Source organism: Papio anubis, chromosome 6 (genome assembly GCF_008728515.1).
Source record: "Papio anubis isolate 15944 chromosome 6, Panubis1.0, whole genome shotgun sequence".
In the NCBI taxonomy this organism is placed as follows: Eukaryota; Metazoa; Chordata; class Mammalia; order Primates; family Cercopithecidae; genus Papio; species Papio anubis.
Window position 1 is genome coordinate 34,717,660 of NC_044981.1, and position 20,648 is coordinate 34,738,307.

General features: G+C 43.6%; 1 protein-coding gene across 2 annotated transcripts in view; it reads right to left on the reverse strand.

Moving 5' to 3' along the window:
* Positions 1-972: 972 nt before the first annotated feature.
* Positions 973-20,648, reverse strand: part of PXT1 (peroxisomal testis enriched protein 1) — a 35,330-nt gene continuing 15,654 nt past the window's right edge. The window contains exons 2-3 of one of the 2 annotated variants that reach the window (XM_009205023.3): positions 10,681-10,811; positions 973-2,538 (exon numbers count right to left, since the gene is read on the reverse strand). In XM_009205023.3, the coding sequence (XP_009203287.1) occupies positions 2,434-2,538; positions 10,681-10,811 (236 nt within the window). In that variant the 3' untranslated portion in view covers positions 973-2,433. The remainder of the gene's footprint in view (positions 2,539-10,680; positions 10,812-20,648) is intronic. The other variant, XM_021937182.2, reaches the window with a different exon arrangement.

A 20,648-nucleotide genomic window follows, 5' to 3' on the forward strand; every position in this document is an offset into this window, starting at 1 on the left:
AGAGACAGGGTCTCACTCTATCACCCAGGCTGGAGTGCAGTGGTGCCATCAAAGCTCACCTTAACCTTCAACTCCTGGGCTCCAGTGATCTCCCACCTCAGCTCCCAAAGCACTGGGATTACAGATGTGAGCCACCACACCCAGCCAAATTATGTACATTCATTTAACTGAATACAGTTCAACACTTTATGGAGTTCTCTGTGGATCATGGCAAGCTCTCCAGAGGCAGTATGGCATAGTGGATAATAATCTAGACTTAGGAACATCTGCCTGGTTTGGAATCCCAACCATGTCATTTACTGGCTGTGTGCCCTTGAGCAAGTTTGTTAACCCCTCTACTGCCTCCCTCTACTAACTACTGCCTCAATTTTTTAACAGTGAAAAAGAGCAAATAATAATACCTGTCTCATAAGGTTGTTATGAATAAGTAAGTTAACATTTGTAAAACACCCAGAACAGTGCCTGACCACCCATGCTAAGTAAAAAAATCAAGGTACGAAACAGTGTGTATTACTACCTCTTGTATGTAAATATATGTGTGTGTATATATGTGTGTGTGTGTGTATGTATGTATTAACTAGTGTTTATACAAAGAACCTCTGGAAGAATACATAAAAACTAAAAAGCATAACTGGAATTTAGAGTAGAAAATAAGAGAAAGGGTTTTTGTTGTAAACCTTTTCATATTGTTGTGATTTTTTTTTCCCCCTAAGACAGAGTCTCGCTCTGTCGCCAGGCTGGAGTGCAGTGGCATCACTTTGGCTCACTGCAACCTCCGCCTCCTGGGTTCAAGCAGTTCTCCTGCCTCAGCCTCCTGAGTAGCTGGGACTACAGGCATGTGCCACCGCGCCCAACTAATTTTTGTATTTTTAGTAGAGACGGGGTTTCACCATGTTGGCCATGATGGTCTTGATCTCGTGACCTTGTGATCTGCCCACCTCGGCCTCCCAAAGTGCTGGGATTACAGGCGTGAGCCACTGTGCCCGGCCTTGTTTTGATTTTTGAATCATATAAATAAAAACCTATTCAAAATACATTTTAAAAAGAAAGTTTTAGGGCTAGTCTGCCAGAATCTAAGTAATAATAGAAATAAATAGGCACTGCCTGAGACAGACTAAAAATGGAGACATTTCCCTTTGGAAGGACAAAGTTGATGGTATGTATAATCAAAGTCTACAAACCAATATGAGCAGGAATAAGTGGCTAGACCCTGCCATGGGGTTCCTCCTTCAAGAAAGAAATATGCACAGGGGTTTCATGCTCAATAAAATAACAATATTTATTTCTTTTTTAGAATTTTTAAAAATAACACTACTATGAAGAGCTCAAGATACATAAACTTTTAATTTATAACAACAAACCTTCTTAATATTTGTAATTATTTTAAAGGAGGGGAGAGAGGGACTATGAGGTAGACAAAAACGTAAAAGGAGAAGAATGGAGGTGAAAAAACTGCGTAAGAGCATGCAGGAGAGAATGAGTGAAATACATTCAACAGGCAAAGGGCCCACCAACCAATAACAGCAAAACCATCCAGCAATAGGAACAGAGAGGTTTTTGCCTTGTGATGGATTCATAACTCTGTCAGGTCTTACACTCTTCTAGAAGGCAGGACTGTTGGCTAAGGACTAAGCACTCCCAATTTTAAGCAGGCAAGCCTAAAAGAGGATGGCAGAGCAGGCAAAGACACCTTGGAGCAGGGTCGAGTGGTATGGGAAAACACTGGAGTGCTGAAGGAAGACCTGAAGGGGGTCACAGAGGAGTAAGAGGATCAAAGGTGAGACAAGAATGTAAATGTTGTAGAATCAGAGCCTGAGAAGGAAACACCCAACGGTGCTAGTGGTAGTCGTGGGGCCTCTAGGCATGGAAATGGGAAGGTAGATGAGATGGACCATATGTTGGATTTGAGTATTAGAGACAAATGTTTCACTTCGATTTTCCAGAGAGAGTTGGGGCCAGGACTGGGGCAGGGAGGTGACATGTCACTGAGAAGGAGAAGCTGGCACTGCAGATCTGGACATGAGTAACGAGAGTGGAGCCAACAGGTCACCAGAGGGCATGGTGCCCAGGGAGTGGCCCAGGAGAAAGTGCCCATTTCTGTGATCTTTAGTTTGAGGATGAGATTCTCTTTCATTCCTGGAACGAAATGTTCAAGGTTTCCTCACAAGGAGCCCTGGGACCATCCACAGCACTGGCTGGGCAGCAAGGCTTCCTGGGGTTTACTCCTTGGGCTTTACCATGACGTGATTGCAGACATCTCATAGCTAGTTCCTCCGAAGAGACAAATGGCTCGTGAGCCTGCAGTTCTTCAACAAACCAGGTGTAGACCAACAGTGATGGGAGACGAAGAAGGGTGTTCTTCCCGTCTGTCCCAGTGGGATTCATGTTTCTCAGAGGGTAAAAAGAAAGCAGAACTTGACCTTTACTTTCCTTTTACAGCAAATGGTTGTTCCAGAAAAAATGCAACAACACCTGAACTCTTCTAAAGAAAAAGAAGACAAAACCATCTAGTGCATCTATGCCATCCTGTTGAAGATCCTATTTGAAAAAAAGAGAGAGAGAAAGGTTTTGTTTTTAAGTGATAGAATAATCCAAAGTTAAAAATTCAACACAATGGAAAATAGTAATTCAATCCATGCTGCAAACAAGCTTCTTGGGTTGCTTTATGAATTGTATGAGCTGAAGGACAGCACCTTCCATATGGCCATATCCTCACATCGCCTTGGAAGTTTGCCTCTGGACATATTTTCCTATCTGACCATCTTTCCCATCTGGCTTCAAACTTCTGGGCTCAAGAGATTCTCCCACCTCGGGCTCCCCAGTAGCTAGGACCACAGATGCATGCCATCACATCTGGCTAATTTTAAAAAATATTTTGTGCAGACAGGGTCTCACTATGTTGCCTAGGCTGGTCTCAACAAATTGGGGCTCATCAGCAAACTGGGACACTCTTTTCAGGGCTGATAACCTATTCCCCTGGCTTCCCAAAACACTTTCTTAGTCCTCTCAAAGGGGTAAGCAAATTTGCCTGGAGGCTAGAAGAATGGAGAGAAGACTGGGCATGGTGGCTCCCGCCTGTAGTCCCAGCACTTTGGGAGGCCAAGGCAGGTGAATGGCTTGAGCTCAGGAGTTTGAGACCAGCCTGGGCAACATGGCGAAACCTCATTTCTAGAAAAAATTAGCCAGGCATAGTGGCACACACCTGTAGTCCCAGCTACTCAGGAGGCTGAGTGGGGAGGATCACCTGTGCCTGGGAGGTCGAGGCTGCAGTGAGCTGTGATTGTGCCACAGCACTCCAGCCTGGGTAACAGAGGGAGATCATGTCTCAATAATAATAATAATAATAATAACCATAATTAATGTCTAGGACTTAGATGGGCAAAGAGGTGAGGTGAATATTAAGTACTTTGGAGCAGAAAGTAACAACTGTTTATGTCAGAACATCAGAAAAAGACTGTGGGTCAGACACAAATGCTCCCCCTGCCTGCCCCCTGCAGTCTGTTCTCAGCACAGCTCCCTCTGTGGACTGTTGAAATGTGGTTCCTCGGCTCAGTGCCCTCCAATGGCGCCACCTCACTAGAAAAAAAGCCCTTGTAGTGACCTCAAGGCCCTACCTAATCTGCCCGCCACCCACCCCTGACCATAGATAGATAGATAGATAGATAGATAGATAGATAGATAGATATTTTTTTTTTCAGATGGATTTTCGCTCTTGCAGCCCAGGCTGGAGTGCAATGGTGCACTCTCGCTCACCACAACCTCCACCTCCCAGGTTCAAGCGATTCTCCTGCCTCAGCCTCCTGTGTAGCCAGGATTACAGGCATGAACCACCAAGCCCAGCTAATTTTTTTTTGTATTTTTAGTAGAGACAGGGTTTTTCCATGTTGGTCAGGCTAGTCTAGAACTCCCAACCTCAGGTGATCCGCCCTCCTCGGCCTCCCAAAGTGCCAGGATTACAGGCGTGAGCCACCATGCCCGGCCCTGACCATATCTTTTATGACTTTCTCCCTCACTCAGCTTCAGCCACACTGGCCTCCTTGCCATTCTTCAAACACATGAGATGCATTCCTGCCCCAGGGGCTTTGCTGTCCTCCTGCCTCCAATCCTCTGCCTCCTCCCCGATACCCACAGCTCAGTCCCATGCTTCTTTCAAGGTTTTCCTCAGAAGTCACCTTCTTTATGGCTCACGCCTGTGAGCACTTTGGGAGGCCGAGGCTGGTGGATCACTTGAGCCCAGGAGTTTGAGACCAGCCTGGCCAACATGGTGAAACACCCCTGTACTAAAAATACAAAAATAGCCGGTGTGGTGGCATGCCTATAATCCCAGCTACTCGGGAGGCTGAGGCATGATAATTGCTTGCACCTGGGAGGCAGAGGTTGCAGTGATGACTTTGTTCCACGGCATTCCAGCCTGGATGACAGAGTGAGACTGTCTCAAAATAAAATAAATAAAATAAAATAAAATAAAGTCACCTTCTCAGTGAGGCCTTCCCTTAACATCTCTACTTAAAATTGCAAACCCCAACACTCCTTATCCCTTTCCTTGCTTTACTTTTCTCCAAAGCATGTATCACTATCTGATAAACTACCTACTTTATTTGTGTAGATACTGTTTGTCTCCCTTACAAACTCTGTGAGATCAGGAATATTGTCTCTTTGATCACTCCCATATCTCCAGTACTTAAACAGAGCCTGACATACAGTAGGTGCTCGATAAAAGTTGAAGAAATGAATGGAGAAAGGAATGGAAAACTATTAGCAGTAGGCTAAGGAACTTACACTTTGTCCTGCTAGTAATTGAAAATCATTAAAGGTTTTTCTCCCCCTCTTATAGTTGGTATCAGCTAGGAAAATGGAATGAGTTTCCTTTCAGCATGGCAGACAAGAAAAAGTATAGAACACTGAGTCAGATGCTCATATATTTAAATTCCAGTCTTGTCACTTAGAAGCTAAGTGCCCTTTGATAAGTTTTGTAATCTCTCTGAAACTCCACTGCTTCTCCTGAAATACCTGTGACAGCAGTTCATAGGGTTACTGGGAGAATGAAATGAAACATGAAAAAGTGTCTCAAATAGTACTTGGAAAAAAATTTAATAAATGTTTGTTTCCCTCCCTTCCTCCTAACAAACTGAGAAATTCCCTATGCATTATGACATCAGTCAGATTCCCAGAGGAAACAGATGGCACACCCAAATTAGGCTAATTCAAGGTGAGTTAAATAGAGAGACTCTACAAAGGTGTGGAGAAACCACAGAGGATGGGGCAGTACCCAGACCCAGTGACAACAGAGTTGTCACCACTCCTAGGGGCGTAAGGACAGGGAGGGAGCAGTTTCCAGAACCCAGAAGGAGAGAAAAATTTCGAAGGCATATTTAAAATTCTAAAAGTGATGAGAAGCCTAACTATTTTAAAACATGCTTTATATCTAGAAAAAGTATATGTCCCGGGCATAAAAAAAAAAAAAAACTGGATTAAAAAAAAAATACTTGAACCAAAACCCCACACAATTCAATGGTAAAATAGAGATTTTTTTTTTTTCTTTTTCAGATTCAGGGTCTCTCTTTGTCACCCATGCTGAAGTGCAGTGACACAATCATAGCTCACTAAGGCCTCGAATTCCTGGGCTCAAGCAATCCTCCCACCTCAGCCTCCCAAGTAGCTGGACTACAGGCACACACCACCACACCTGGCTAATTTTTCAAAAAATTGTTTTGTAGAGACAGGGTCTCACTATGTTGCCCAGGCTGGTCTCAAACTCCTGGCCTCAGCCTCCTAACGTGCTGGGATTACAGGTGTGAGCCACTGTGCCCAGCCTAAAAGATGTTATTTTGAGAAACACAGAACACTTTTGAAAAAGACAGAGCACTTGCTTAAGTAAAAAGAACAAGAGAGGAAAACTTTGGCAGCTCAACAACAATCCATTTAGCATATAAAAATATAACTTGATGAGCTGCTTGATAGGCAGTTCCAAGAGCAAGAATAAAAGTTTCTTTAAATACATCAGTGGCAGGAAGGCATCTAGAGAATCGATGTGACTGCTTGATTAAACAGAGTACAAAAGGTAAATAAATGATGACTATATATGAAAGAAAGTTACCATGCCAGACTTGAAATTCTGTTAATTTCCTTGATTTGAACTTCGAAGCAGCAAAGCCTTTAGCATTTCAGAGCCAAACTTAGAAGGATTTTTTTTTTTTTTTTTTGAGACAGGGTCTCACTCTGTTACCCAGGCTGGAGTGCAGTGGCACTATCACAGCTTATTGCAGCCTTGACATCATAGACTCAAGCGATCCTCCCACCTCAGCCTCCCGAGTAGCTGGGACTGTGGCCACCACACTCGGCTGGAATTTTTCAAACTATTATTTTTTAAATGTGTTGTGGTCTTTTTAAAGGTGTTCTAGGCTGAGCGCAGTGGCTCATGCCTGTAATCCTAGCACTTTGGGAGGCCAACGCAGAGATTGCTTGAGCCCAGGAGTTTGAGACCAGGCTGGGCAACGTGGCGAAATTGTGTCTCTACAAAAAAAATACAAAAAAATTAGCCAGGTGTGGTGGTGGGCAACTTTGGTCCCAGCTACTCTGGAGGCCTAGGTGGGAGGATTCCTTGAACCTGGATAAGTTGAGGCTACAGTGAGATAGTGCCACTGCACTCCAAATTGGGCAACAGAGTGGGACCCTGTCAAAAAAAAAAACAACAAAAAAGGTATTCTAAAGTGCAAGTTTATAGGTTTATAGTACAGAACAAATGTCTAGGTCAAAACCAGCTTTGTAAAGTTCTGCAAGAAAAGCTGGAGCAGGCATAAGGATAGCTATACAGATCAGTGGAACAGAATTGAGAGTACAGAAAGAAACTCTCATATTTACAGCCCATTGGTTTTCAACAAGGGTGCCAATGATGGCAATGGCTGCTGCCCTCATACTGGCTGCAGCAGGAAGGTGCAGCTTGGGCCGCATGCTCCATGGAGCCAGTGGGAGCCCCACCTCTTCTGAGTTGGGGCAGGAGCTCCCTGGGTGACACTCTGGCCACCCTCCCAGTTGCAGGACCCAGGCATCTCTGCAGCCTGCACCCTTGGGGGCCCCAGGAAGGACATACCCCTACCCCTGAAGGCTCAGGGGTGTCTGTTCCCACTGCCTAGCCTCTCTCTGCTCCCAGAGCCTGCTCCAATCTCTGAGTAGGGGTGGGGGCCAAGTCCCTCATGGTGCCAGAGGCAGATTGATTCCTGGGTGGAAGGGAGTGGGTCCCCAGTGAGACCCCACCTTCAGGTCAGGGAGGGTCTAAAGGCTGGGGGCTAGGCTGCCAGTCCTGTGGACCAGAGTGGGGACTGGTGTTGCCCCTTCCAGACCCACCCATGGCCACCCATGGACCAATCAGCATGCACTGCCTCCCCTCTGAGGTCCATAAAAGCCTTGGGCTCAGCCAGAGCAGGGCAGATGATGTCCTCAGGACAAAGAGGGTAGAGAGACAATGGGATGATCAGCTGCAGAGAGAAGCTACCCTCTCTGCTGATAGCTGGAGATGAGGCAACAACAAGTTGCAGAGAGGAACTGCCCTCTCTGCTAACAGATGCAGAGATGACCTGCTGGCAGAGAGGAGCCACCCTCTCTAGGGCCGCCTCTCCACTGAGAGCTGCAGACATTGGGAGGACTAGTTGCAAAGAGGAGCTACTCTCTCCAGGGCCTCCTCTCTGCTGAGAACTGAACACTCAATGGATAACCTGCCTACAGAGAGGAGCTACCCACTGCGGATCTCCTCTGAGCTGTTGTAACACTCAACAAAGCTCATCTTTGTCTTGTTTACCCTTCACTTGTCTGCATACCTCATTCTTCCTGGATGCAGGACAAGAACTTGGGGAAAAGATGCCATGGCCACAGAGATTTCCGGCCAGAAAATTGACACCCCAAAGATCCCATAACACCAAAACAATTTATAGGGAAACAATCGTCTTTTCAACAAATGGTACTCCAGACACAGTGAGATGTACCTATAGTCCCAGCTACTCGGGAGGTTGAGGTGGGAGGATCTCTTGAGCCCAGGAGTTTGAGGCCAATCTGGGCAGCATAACAAGACCCCGTCTCAAACAAATAAACAAACAACAACAAAATCCAAATGATGTTGGGACAACAGGATATCCATATGCAAAAAAAGGAAGACAGACTCTTAACTAAAATGTATGCAAAAATTAATTTCAAATGGATCAAAGACCTAAATTTAACAACTAAAACTAAAAAGCCTTTAGAAGAAAACATAAATGTGACACCCAAAGCAAAAGCACTAGCAACAAAAAGAAAAGTAGATAAACTGAACTTCATCAAAATTTAAAACTTTTGTACTTCAAAGAACACTATCAATAAAGTAAAAGGACAACCTACGGAATGGGATATAATATTTGCAAATCATATATCTGATAAGAAACTTACATCCAGAATATACAAACGACTCCTAGGCCAAGGCAGGAAGATCATTTGAGCCCAGGAATCCAGGACCAGCCTGGACAACACAGTGAGGCCCTGTCTCTACAAAAAAATAAAATAAAATAAAAATTAAAAAATTAGCCAGGTGTGGTGGCACGTGCCTGTGGTCCCAGCAACTCAGGAGGCTGAGGTGGGAGGATCAATTGAACCCAGGAGTTCAAGGCTGTGTGAGCTATGGTCACAGCACTGCACTCCAGACTAGGCAACAGAGCAAGAACCTGTCTCAAAAAAAAAAAAAAGACTCATATAATGATAAAAAGATAAGTAGTCAATTAAAATGGGCAAGGATATGAATAGACATTTCTTCAAAGAGAAAAATGACCAATAAGCATATGTAAATATGCATATTATTCATCAGAGAAATGCAAATCAAAAACACAATGAGATACACTTCATACCCACTAGGATGGCGATAATCAAAAAGATAGTTAATAACAAATGTTGGCAAAGATGTGTAGAAACTGGAACCCTCATACTCTGCTGGTGGACCACAGTGTATAATAGTGTAGCCACCTTGGAAAACAGTCTGAAAGTTCCTCAAAAAGTGAAACACAGAGATGTCACATGACCCAGCAATTCCATTCCTAGGTATGTACCCAAAAGAATTAAAAACATTTCCACACAAAAACTTATATACAAATGTTCATAGCATCATTATTCATAACAGCCACAAAGTGGAAACAACCCAAATGTCCAACCACTGGTGAATGGATAAGCAAAATGTGGTATATCTGTACAATAGAATATTCAACTGTAAAAAGTAAAATACTGATACATGCTACAACATGGATAAGCCTTGAAAAAAGTATGTTAAGTGAAAGAAGCCATACACAAAGTTCCATATTGTGTTACTCCACTTATATAAAATGTCCAGAATAGACAAATCCACAGAGACACAAAGTAGATTGGTGGGGCCGGGCTTTGCACTGACTGTTCCCTCTGCCTGGAACACTTTCCCACTCCAGGTGTTCCCATGGCTAGCTCCCTCATTTCCAGTCTCTGCTTAAATATCACCTTCTCAGAGACGCCTTCCCCGACAGCCTATTGGAAGTCACTCTCCATCAATCAGTGTGCTCTGATCCCACTTGGAGCTCACATCCCTGTCTGACTTGGCTGCTTACTGTTCATCTGCCTTGTTATCTGCTCCCTCCCCACATCATTTCTATGAGACTGCTGCTTACTGCTGTAGCCACCAATGCCTGGAACTGAGTCTGGCATTCAATAAATATTTGTTGGAATGAAACTGGCCTATCAAATAGTTTATTTGATTGCCTATGTTCTCTATGTTTATTTTCTCTTTATTTCTCTCTTGCTTTATTTTATTTTATTTTATTTTATTTTATTTTATTTTATTTTATTTTTTGGGACAGAGTCTCACTCTGTCACCCAGGCTGGAGTGCAGTGGCACAATCTCGGCTCACTGCAACCTCTGTCTCCCAGGTTTAAGAGATTCTCCTGCCTCAGCCTCCCGAGTAGCTGGAACTATAGGTGTGTGCCACCATGCCTGACTAATTTTTGTGTTTTTCAGTAGAGATGGGGTTTCACCATGTTGGCCAGGCTGGTCTCGAACTCCTGACCTCAAGTGATCTGCCCACCTTGGCCTCCCAAAGTGCTGGGATTACAGGCATGAGCCCCCTCTTGCTTTTATAGCATTATTGTTGGGATCTCCCATTCATGTTTTGTCTCCAGGATGTTTTATCTGAGGAAAAGGCTGTGTGTTGTCCACATTTGGACCTGAGTATAAAAGAGGACACGGCACTCCCTGTGGCATGCATGGTGGAGGACAGCATGGTGGAAGCTGCACCAAGAAAGCTTCACAGGATAGTTGAATCTAAGAGCAAGAAACTGGGCTCTGAGGGGTCCGCCACCCCGTCTGTCACAGAGCGCATGTGATCACACAAATCACCTGAGGAATGCATAAAAAGGTAGATTCTGATTCTGACTGTGTGGGCTGGAGTCTCAGATCTTACACATCTAACCAAGTGATGCTGATGCTGCCAGTCCACAGACCACAGTCTGAGTAACAAGTATGAGATTAAATGCCAGCTTTGGCTCAGGTTCACAAAGTGTAGATCTAATATGTGGTAATCCAGACAGTATTAATCCATTAATTCTGATAATTCCTGGGCATCTCAGACACTTGGCAGCTGTGGTTTTGTTTGCTCTTTCTTCCTACCTGACAGGCCCTGGCTGGGGAAACTGAAGCCTCACCTCTCGAACCATCCTATGATCAATACTGTCCCCAATGTGTCTCAGCTGCATGGCCAACTTGTGAATTATTTCCTCCTGGTGATGCTTCTGACCAATGCTATGCTCCTTGGTCTGAGAAGGTAGATTATGATCTGCATTGAGAAAAAAAGAGTTCAAAAGAGATAATCCTACTTAATTATCTGTAAAATCACCACTAGTTACTAAAAACTGTCTTAGAAAATGAGAGGGTGGACTGGGTGCAATGGCTCATGCCTGTAATCCCAGCACTTTAGGAGGCCAAGGTGGGTGGATCACTTGAGGTCAAGAGTTCAAGACCAGCCTGGTCAACACAGTGCAACCCAATCTCTACTAAAACTACAAAAAATTAGCTGGACGTGGTGGCGGGCACCTGTAATCCCTGCTACTCGGGAGGCTGAGGCAGGAGAATCACTTGAACCCAGGAGGCAGAGGTTGCAGTGAGCCAAGATTGCACCATTGCACTCCAGTCTGGGTGACAAGAGCAAAACTCCATCTCAAAAAAAACAAAAAAAACAAAAAAAAAAAACAGAGAGTTGAAATTCAGTTCTTATAATAATTATCAAAAAGCAAAGCCTATCTATTGGAATAGGTCAGCTCTCTCCAATAGAAATATAATTCAAGCCACACATGTAATTTTAAATTTTCTAGTAGTAAAATCAGGTAAAATTAATTTTAGTAATTTATTTTACCTAAATCAATATATCCAAAATATCATAATTATAACATTAATCAATATAAAATGATTAATTATGTATTTTGCATTTTAAAATTATACCTAAGTCTTTGAAATTCAGTGTTTATTTTGTACTTACAGGACACCTCAATTTAGATGCTAACTTTTCACCGGAAAATCTTGATCTATACTTAGATTTCATGAAGTTGACAGTTTAAAAAGTAGATTCAGGCCAGACGCCATGGCTCACATCTATAATTCCAAAACTTTGGGAGGCCAAAGTGGGAGGATCACTTGAGCCCAGGAATTTCAGACCAGCCAGGGCAACATAGTGAGACCTTGTCTCTACAAAAAATTAAAAAATTAGCTGTGCGTGGTGACTCACACCTGTAGTTCCACCTACTTGACTGAGGCTGACATGGAAGAATTGCTTGAGCACAGGAGGGGAGGCTGGAGCCAGCTATGGTCACACCACTGCACTCCAGCCTGACCAACAGAGCAAGGCCTGCCTCAAAAAAAAAAAAAAAAAAAAAAAGATTCACATATCCAAGTCATTTCAAACATACTTAAAAGGGCTCCAACAATTAAATCAATTATCAGTTTTCAAATTTAAATTAATTAAAATTAATTAAAACTTAAAATTCAGTTCCTCAATTGCACCAGCCACATTTCAAGTGCTAATAACCAAATGTGGTTAGTAGCTATTGTATTGGACAAGTAGTAATAGATCTTTATAGCTTTTCAAAATAGATTTTTCCACTATATATATAATATATAGTATATATTATATATGTGTGTGCACACATATAAAATGGAAAATCTATTTTGAATAACTATATATAAAAATTCTGTGTGTATACACACACACACACACACACACACACATATATATATATATTTTAATAGACACAGGGTCTTGCTTTATTGCCCAGGCTGGTCTTGGTTTTAAACTCCTGGGCTCAAGTGATTCTCACACCTCTATCTTCCTAAGTGCTGGGATTACAGGAATGAGCCACTATGCCCAGCCCCATTTAATATTTTTATGCACTCTCCTTGATGAGCTCTCCAAACTTTATTTGCTTCCAGCAACCAATGAGCGTTTTTAAGCAACACTATAAGTTAACACTTGTTAGGTGCTTTGGGGAAGGTCTAAAGAATACAACAAGGTTTCTGTCCTTTAGTCACTTAGAACCCACAGGTTAGAGATGATACAATTCCCAAGTGCTTTAGGACTACAGAAGAGAAGGAAATGAATTTGGGCTAAAGTAGACATAAGTATGGCTTCATAGAGAAAGCAAGAGTTGTGTTGAACCTGTTTCATTTCAATAAAATTGGAGAACCTTTGATTTTCAGCCTTGAACTCAAAGAGTCGAGTGGGAGAGACACAAACTACAATTCAACATGTTAGAGTAAGAATGAGGTTTGCACAGATGGGTCAGGAAGACATCCCAAACGAAGTAGGTGATATCTGAGTTGAGTCTTGAAAGATGAAGGATGACTAAGAATTAGCCTGGAGAAGACACAGACTGGGGAAGAGCCAGCTGAGAGAGTGCAAACAGGACATTCCAGGCAGAAGGATCAGGTGAGCAAAGGCTTGGGGGTGACAGGGAGGTTTTATGCATAAACTCTAAGTAGTGCTGTTATTGAAAGGGAGGGACATAGGAGACAAAGCTAATAGAGACAGCACAAGAAGAGGCTTCAACTTTATCCAGTAGAGATAAAGGAGAGCTCCCCGAGGGGAGACTTTTTAAACTCCCAATGCTCAAGCCTCTTTCCGCTCCAGTGAAATCAGGAGCCTTGGAGTTGGACCAAGCATCAGTAATTTTCTTTTTCTTTTTCTTTTATTTTTTTGAAACAGTTTCACTCTGTCACCCAGCAATGGTGCGATCTCAGCACCACCATGTCCAGCTGATTTTTGTATTATTAGTAGAGATGGGTTTTCACCATGTTGGCCAGGGTGGTCTCAAACTCCTGACCTCAAGTGATCTGCCCACTTCAGCTTCCCAAACTGCTGGGATTACAGGCATGAGCCACTGCACCTGGCCAGTACTTTCTTTAAGCTCCACAGGTGGTTCCCATGTGTAGCCAAGTTTGAGGATTGATGGTTTAGAGAGGTTGAGTAACTTGCCTAGGGTTTCAAAGCAAGTGAATGTGAGCCAGGATTTAAACTCAGGTATGTCTGGCTGCAAAACTCATGCACTTAACCTTAGCATGGAGCCTGAACTAAAGCAGTACTAATAGGGATGTAATAGTGGAAACAGATTATATATTTAGGAAACAGAATAGGCTGGGATTTAGTATTAGCTAGGGAAAGGGAGGAAAAGGGAAACTCCCACTTTTTAGGCTCGAGGTATTGAAATGGCAAAGGCAGCATCAGCCTGTACAGAGAATGGGATGGAGAGAGGGCAGGTGTGGAAGGCAGAGGAGGCCAGCAGAAAGAGAAAGAAGAAAATTTGAGTTCATTTATAAATTTTAGGTACCGACTAGGCATGGTGGCTCATACCTGTAATCCCAGGATTTTGGGAGGCCAAGGCAGGCAGATTGCCTGAGCTCAGGAGACTACCCTGGGCAACATGGCTCAACTCCATCTCTACCAAAACTATAAAAAATTAGCTGGGCATGGTGGCACACGCCTGTGGTCCTAGCTACTTGGGAGGCTGAGGGGGGAGGATCGCTTGAGCCCAGGAGGTCGAGGCTACAGTGAGCTGAGATTGTGCCACTGCACTCCAGCCTGGGTGACAGAGAAAGACCCTGTCTCAAAATAACTAAATAAATCGTAGGTACCTTTATGACATTTTAGCAAGCATTTGGATAACATTCGGGGCACAGAGGATGTAGAACTTAAGATAAAGATTTAAGAGTCATTCATTCATTTATTCAATAACAATGTAGGAGAGTGGTTGTGATTGAGGGAGAGTTTATACAGGTGATGACAGGACCTCTGGATAAACCAGATGGTTAACAAGATAGACAAAGGAACAAAAGTCCACAGAAATGACTGAGAAGAAATCAAAGAGGTAAAAAGGGAACCAAGAAAATGATGTCAGGAAAGGCATCTTTCAAGTCTTGTTGAAAATGTCCTTTTAAAATGTATTAATGGACACTGTTACTTGGTTAACTACAGTATAAGAACACAGACAAGGGTCGTATAACCGTATTTCAGTCAACCACAGATCATGTATACAATGGTGGTCTCATAAGACTACAATGAAGTTGAAAAATTCCTATCACCTAGTGACATCATCAACACATTACTTATGTGTTTGGTGATGTTGATGTAAACAAATCTACTGTGCTGCCAGTCACTCAAGCAATCCTCCCAACTTAGCCTCCTGAGTAGCTGGGACCACAGGTGCAAGCCACCATGCCCAGCTAAATTTTGTATTTTTTGTAGAGATGGAGTCTTGCCATGTTGCCCACACTGGTCTCAAATTCCTGAGCTCAAACAATCCACCTGCCTTGGCCTTCCTAAGTGCTAAGATTACAGGTGTGCACCACCGTGCTCAGCCTGTTATTTTAGAGTATACTCCTTCTACTTACTAAAAAAAAATAAAAACAAAACAAAACAAAACAAAAAAACGGCCGGGCGCAGTGGCCCACACCTGTAATCCCAGCACTTTGGGAGGCCGAGGTGGGTGGATTACGAGGTCAAGAGTTTGAGACCAGCCTTACCAACATGGTGAATCCCTGTCTCTATTAAAAATACAAAAATTAGCCAGGCTTGGTGGTGTGCACCCATAATCCCAGCTACTCAGGAGGCTGAGGCAGAGAATTCCTTGAACCTGGCAGGTGGAGGTTGCAGTGAGCCGAGATCGTGCCACTGGACTCCAGCCTGGGCAACACAGCAAGACTCTGCCTCCAAAAAAAAAAAAAAAAAAAAAAGGTTAACTGAAAACAGCCTCAGGCAGGTCCTTCAGGAGGTATTCCAGAAGAAGGCATTGTGACCTTCCCACGGGACAAGATATGGAGGTGGGAAAGAGTGATATTGATGATCCTGACCCTGTGTAGGCCTAGGCTAATATATGTGTTTGTGTCTCACTTTTTAACAAAAAGTTAACAAAGTAAAACATAAAAAATTTTAATAGAAAAAATCTTATAAAGATGTGAAGAAAATATTTTTGTACAGCTGTACAATGTGTTTGTGTTTAAGCTGTGTTATTACAAAAGACTTAAAAATGTAAAAGTTTTAAAATAAAAAGTTACAGTAAGCTAAGGTTAATTTATTATTGAAGAAAAACTTTTTTTTTTTTTGAGATGGAGTTTTGCTCTTGTTGCCCAGGCTGGAGTACAATGGTGTGATCTCGGCTCACTGCAACTCACTTTGCCTCCTGGGTTCAAGCAATTCTCCTGCCTCAGCCTCCCGAGTAGCTGGGACTACAGGCACTTGCCACCACGCCTTTTTTGTAGTTTTTTAGTAGAGATGGGGTTTCACCATGTTGGCCAGAATGGTCTGAAGAAAAACTTTTAAAAATAAATTTAGTGTAGCCTAAGTATAGTGGTTATAAAATCTACAGTAGTGTACAGTAATGTCCTAGGCTTTCACATTCACTCACCACTCACTCAGTTACTCCCCCGGAGCAACTTTCAGTCCTGCAGGCTCAATTTATGGTATAAAAGATAACCACTTTTTACTTTTCATACAATATTTTTACTCTACCTTTTCTATGTTCAGATATACAAACACCATTGTGTTACAATTGCCTATAATATTCAGTACAGTAACATGCCGTACAGGTTTATAGCCTAGGAGCAATAGGCTATACCATCTAGCCTAGGTGTGCAGTAGGCTATACTATCTGAGTTTGCGTAAGCACACTCTCCGATGTGCACACAATGATGAAATCACCGGATTTCTCAGAACCTGTCCCCATCATTGACACATGACTAGTGTAATGATTTGAGTGTTTGAGTGTGATAATAATGATGATCCAGAATCCTAAAACACAACTTAAGGTCCTTGTTTTAAAGATGCCAATCACTATCTGATTTGCCCACACCCCCTTCCAAGAGAATCTATCTTGTTGCCTAAGCAATCAGGTTCTTTCCTACATGTTTCCACCACAACCTCAGGCCAAAGTGGATTGGATCAGAGGTGGACACCTGACCCAAGGACAAATAATCCATTGCCTGGCCAAGTACTCACAACCTAGTCCCAAAAGGAACAGGGTGAGTCAGGTTCCTCTCTGCTCAATAGACTCAGGAGACTAAGGGAATGGGTGGCATTGGGATCACAAATGCCACAGGACTGTGTTGGGGCCATGATGAGTTGAAGCCACTTGCAAGTAAAAATTATGAAGAGGAAAAAAGCATTGAAAAGACACGGGATGCTGGTTAATAGAGGAGAACTGAACAGGTAATCAGAAAGAAACCAAGATTCAAGAGGCCAGGTGCGGTGGCTCACGCCTGTAATCCCAGAACTTTGGGAGGCCCAGGTGGGTGGATCACAAGGTCAGGAGTTTGAGAGCAGCCTGGCCAACATGGTGAAACCCCATCTCTACGAAAAATACAAAAATTAGCTGGATGTGGCAGCACATGCCTGTAATCCTAGCTACTCGGGAGGCTGAGGCAGGAGAATCGCTTAAACCTGAGAGGCAGAGGTTGCAGTGGGCCGAGATCACACCACTGCACTCTAGCCTGCGTGACAGAGTGAGACTCTGTCCCCCAAAAAAGAAAAGAAGACTCAAGAAAGACTGGCCCCCAGTGCCAGCCTGCCTCAGAGCCCAAGCCCTTCAAGTTCAGTTCATTTTCATAAGCATCCTCACCAGAAACCACATCTTTCTGGAGGTGACTGAAGTAGATTTCTCTTCCCTGCAGCTAAACATCTTAAATATCTATATCCATTATTTCCATTGTCCAGAGCTGTCGAATGTACATAAAACTGTAGGAGTATACGTTGGCTATAAATCAGCTTCAGCACAGACTCTGGAAGTGAAATTTAAAAATTAACTTCGTGATACTAGTAGGTTGTGTTTTTAGTTCTGGTCATTTGCCACTCCTCATAAAAGTTCAATGTAAAACAGATTGAAAGCTGTGCAGTACTCAACCTATATATGACATTATTTGCTAGCTAAAGAGAGTTGGTGCACTTGCCTTATAGACATTTATGCACTAAGATAGCTATACCACCATATCGTAAGAAACATCGTAACAGGGAAGAAATCATTAGATCACAGTTCTAAACTAGTCACACATTGGAGGCAAAAAAAAAATTCCTTTAGCAAGATTATCAAAATGAATGAAAAAAGTAAAACTCTGTATTATTTTCCAAGCATTAAAATATTAATATCTAGGAGAAAAAAGTTTCTCATTTTATGTAATAACTGTTACTGAAAAGTTGTGGGAATATGTATACATCCACACACAATTCTCAAGATAAAATCATAGTCTAAATGGCCCCGTAAGGAATTTGGAAAAACTTCATGGTTAATCTTTTTTTTTTTTTTTTTGAGATGGAGTCTCAGGTTGCCCGGGTTGGACTTGAACTTCTGGGCTCAAGCAATCCCCCTGCCTCCGCGTCCGAAGTGTGTGATAATAATGATGATTCAGAATCCTGAAACACAACTTCAGGCCCTTGTATTAAAGGTATAGCCTATTGCTCCTAGATAAAGATTCTCCCTCCAGGAGAATCTATTCTGTTGCCTAAGCAGTCAGGTTCCTTCCTACATGTTCCCACCACAAGCCCAGGCCAAAGCAGATTGGATCAGAGGTGGACACCTGACCCAAGGACAAATAGCTGGGACTTCAACAGGCCCTGCTACCAAGCCCAGCTGGTTAATCTTTTTTTTTTTTTTTTTTAGATGGAGTATTGAGTATTGCTCTGTTGCCCAGGCTGAAGTGCCATGGTGCAATCTTGGCTCACTGCAACCTCCACCTCCTGGGTTCAAGTGATTCTCCTGCCTCAGCCTCCCGAGTAGCTGGGATTACAGGAGCCTGCCACCACACTGGGCTAATTTTTGTATTTTTAGTAGAAACAGGGTTTCACTATGTTGGCCAGGCTGGTTTCAAACTCCTGACCTCAGGTGTTCCGCCTGCCTCGGGTTCTCAAAGTGCTTGGATTACAGGTGTGAGCCACCATACCCAGCCTTTTTTTTTTTTTTTTTAAATACAGGGCCTCTCTCTATTGCCTCTCTCTGCTTCTCTCTGTTACAATGGCACAATCACAGCTCACTGCAATCTCTCAGGCTCAAGCAATCCTCCCACCTCAGCCTCCCAAGTAGCTGGGACTACAGGCATGTACCACTATGCCCAGCTAATGTTTTATTTTTTGTAGAGACAGTCTTACCATGTTGCCCAGGCTGGTCTAGAACTCCTGGCTCAAGTGATCCTCCCTCGTCAGCCTCTCACAGTACTGAGATTACAGGAGTGAGCCACCATGCCTGGCCTTGGTTAATCTTTTCTCAAAAAAGAAAAAAAAAATTTTATAGGCCAGGTACTTTGCAGCATTTTGGGAGGCTGGGGTGGGAGGATCTCTTGAGCCCAGGAGTTCAGGACCAGCCTAGGCAACATAGGGAGAGCCTGTTTCTACAAAAAAAAAAAAAAAGTTTTAATTAGCTGGGCATGGTAGTGCCTATAGTCCCAGCTACTTGGGAAGCTAAGGTGAGAGGATTGCTTGAGCATGGGAGGTCGAGGCTGCAGTGACCCATGATCATGCCACTGCACCCCAGCCTGGGTGACAAACACCATGTTTAAAAAAAAAAAAAATCCTTTGTAAAGGAAATAATCAGCCTCAGTGTGTCAGAACTTTAAAAAATATTATCGTATGTTGCGAATCCTATGTAAGGACCTCCCACCACCTGTCTTTCAGTTGCATTTAGGAAAGCTTTGAAGCAAACATGCTGTGAAGATTTGTAAGTGCCTTTCCACTGCCAGGCAAAATGTTAATATTCCATTTTCTCACATGGTGGTCATCCATTTATACTCCTGATTTTGTTCACTAAAAATAGGGGTCTAGGGGCTCTGGTTCAAGACTGAGCACAAGCACTGGTTTCTCCATCTCTCCTAATCTCCCCAAGACCTCACCAAAATGAAAGTATGAAAAAGAACAAGGTCAGAACACTGAAGAGAATGGGAGGCAGGTCAAACAACAGATGAGAGACCTATATGTGTTTCTGGAAGGCAGAAAGCAGACGAGACAAGCTGCAGATAAACAAACCAGGAGAGAAAGCACAGAGAACCCACCACAGGGGCTCCTGAGGCTTGGAAGCCCATCTACCCCGCCAAGACCCAGAGACTGGAAGAGGGAGACGCACCCTTGACTGGAAGTCTGATGGGGACCAACTGCACCACTTGGTGCCCCCAGCTCACTGTACCCAGCACAGAGTTCAGGCAAATAAAATGAAAGAAAAGAGAATTCAGACCAGGCAAGGTGGCTCAGGCCTGTAACCCTAGCACTTTGGGAAGTTGAAGTGGGTGGATCACTTGAGGCCAGGAGTCCGGGGCTAGCCTGGGCAACATGGTGAAACCGTGTCTCTAGAAAAAATACAAAAAATTAGCCAGGTGTGGTGGTGTGTGCCTGTAGTCTCAGCTACTCAGGAGGCTGAGGTGGGAGGATCACTTGAGTCTAGAAGTTTGAGGCTGCAGTGAGCCATAATTGTGCCACTACATTCTAGCCTGGGTGACAGAGCAAGACCCTGTCTGGAAGGAAGGAAGGAAGGAAGGAAGGAGAAGGAAGGAGAGAGAGACAGAGAGAGAGAGAAAAGAAAGAAAGAAGAGAAAGAGAGAAAGAAAGAGAGAGAAAGAGAAAGAAAGAGAAAGAGAGGAGAAAAAAAGAAAGAAAGAAAGAGAAAGAAAGAAAAAAAGAAGAAAGAAAGAAAGAAAGAAAAGAAAGAAAAGAAAAGAAAGAAAGAAGAAAGCAAGGAGGCAGGCGGGGGTTGGGGGGGCACGCAGTGGCTCATGCCTGTAATCCCAGCACTTTGGGGGGCCAAGGCGGGTGTATCACCTGAGGTCGGGAGTTCAAGACCAGGAAGGAAGGTAGGACAGAAGGGGGAGGGAGAGAGACAGAGAGAGAGAGAGAGAGGCCAGATGCGGTGGCTCATGCCTGTAATCCCAGCACTTTGGGAGGACGAGGAGGGTGGATCACCTGAGGTTGGGAGTTCGAGACTAGCCTGACCAACATGGAAAACCCCTGTCTCTACTAAAAATACAAAATTAGCCGGGCGTGGTGGTGCATGCCTATAATCCCAGCTACTCAGGAGGCTGAGGCAGGAGAATAGCTTGAACCCAGGAGGCAGAGGTTGCAGTGAACCGAGAATGAGCCATTGCACTCCAGCCTGGGCAA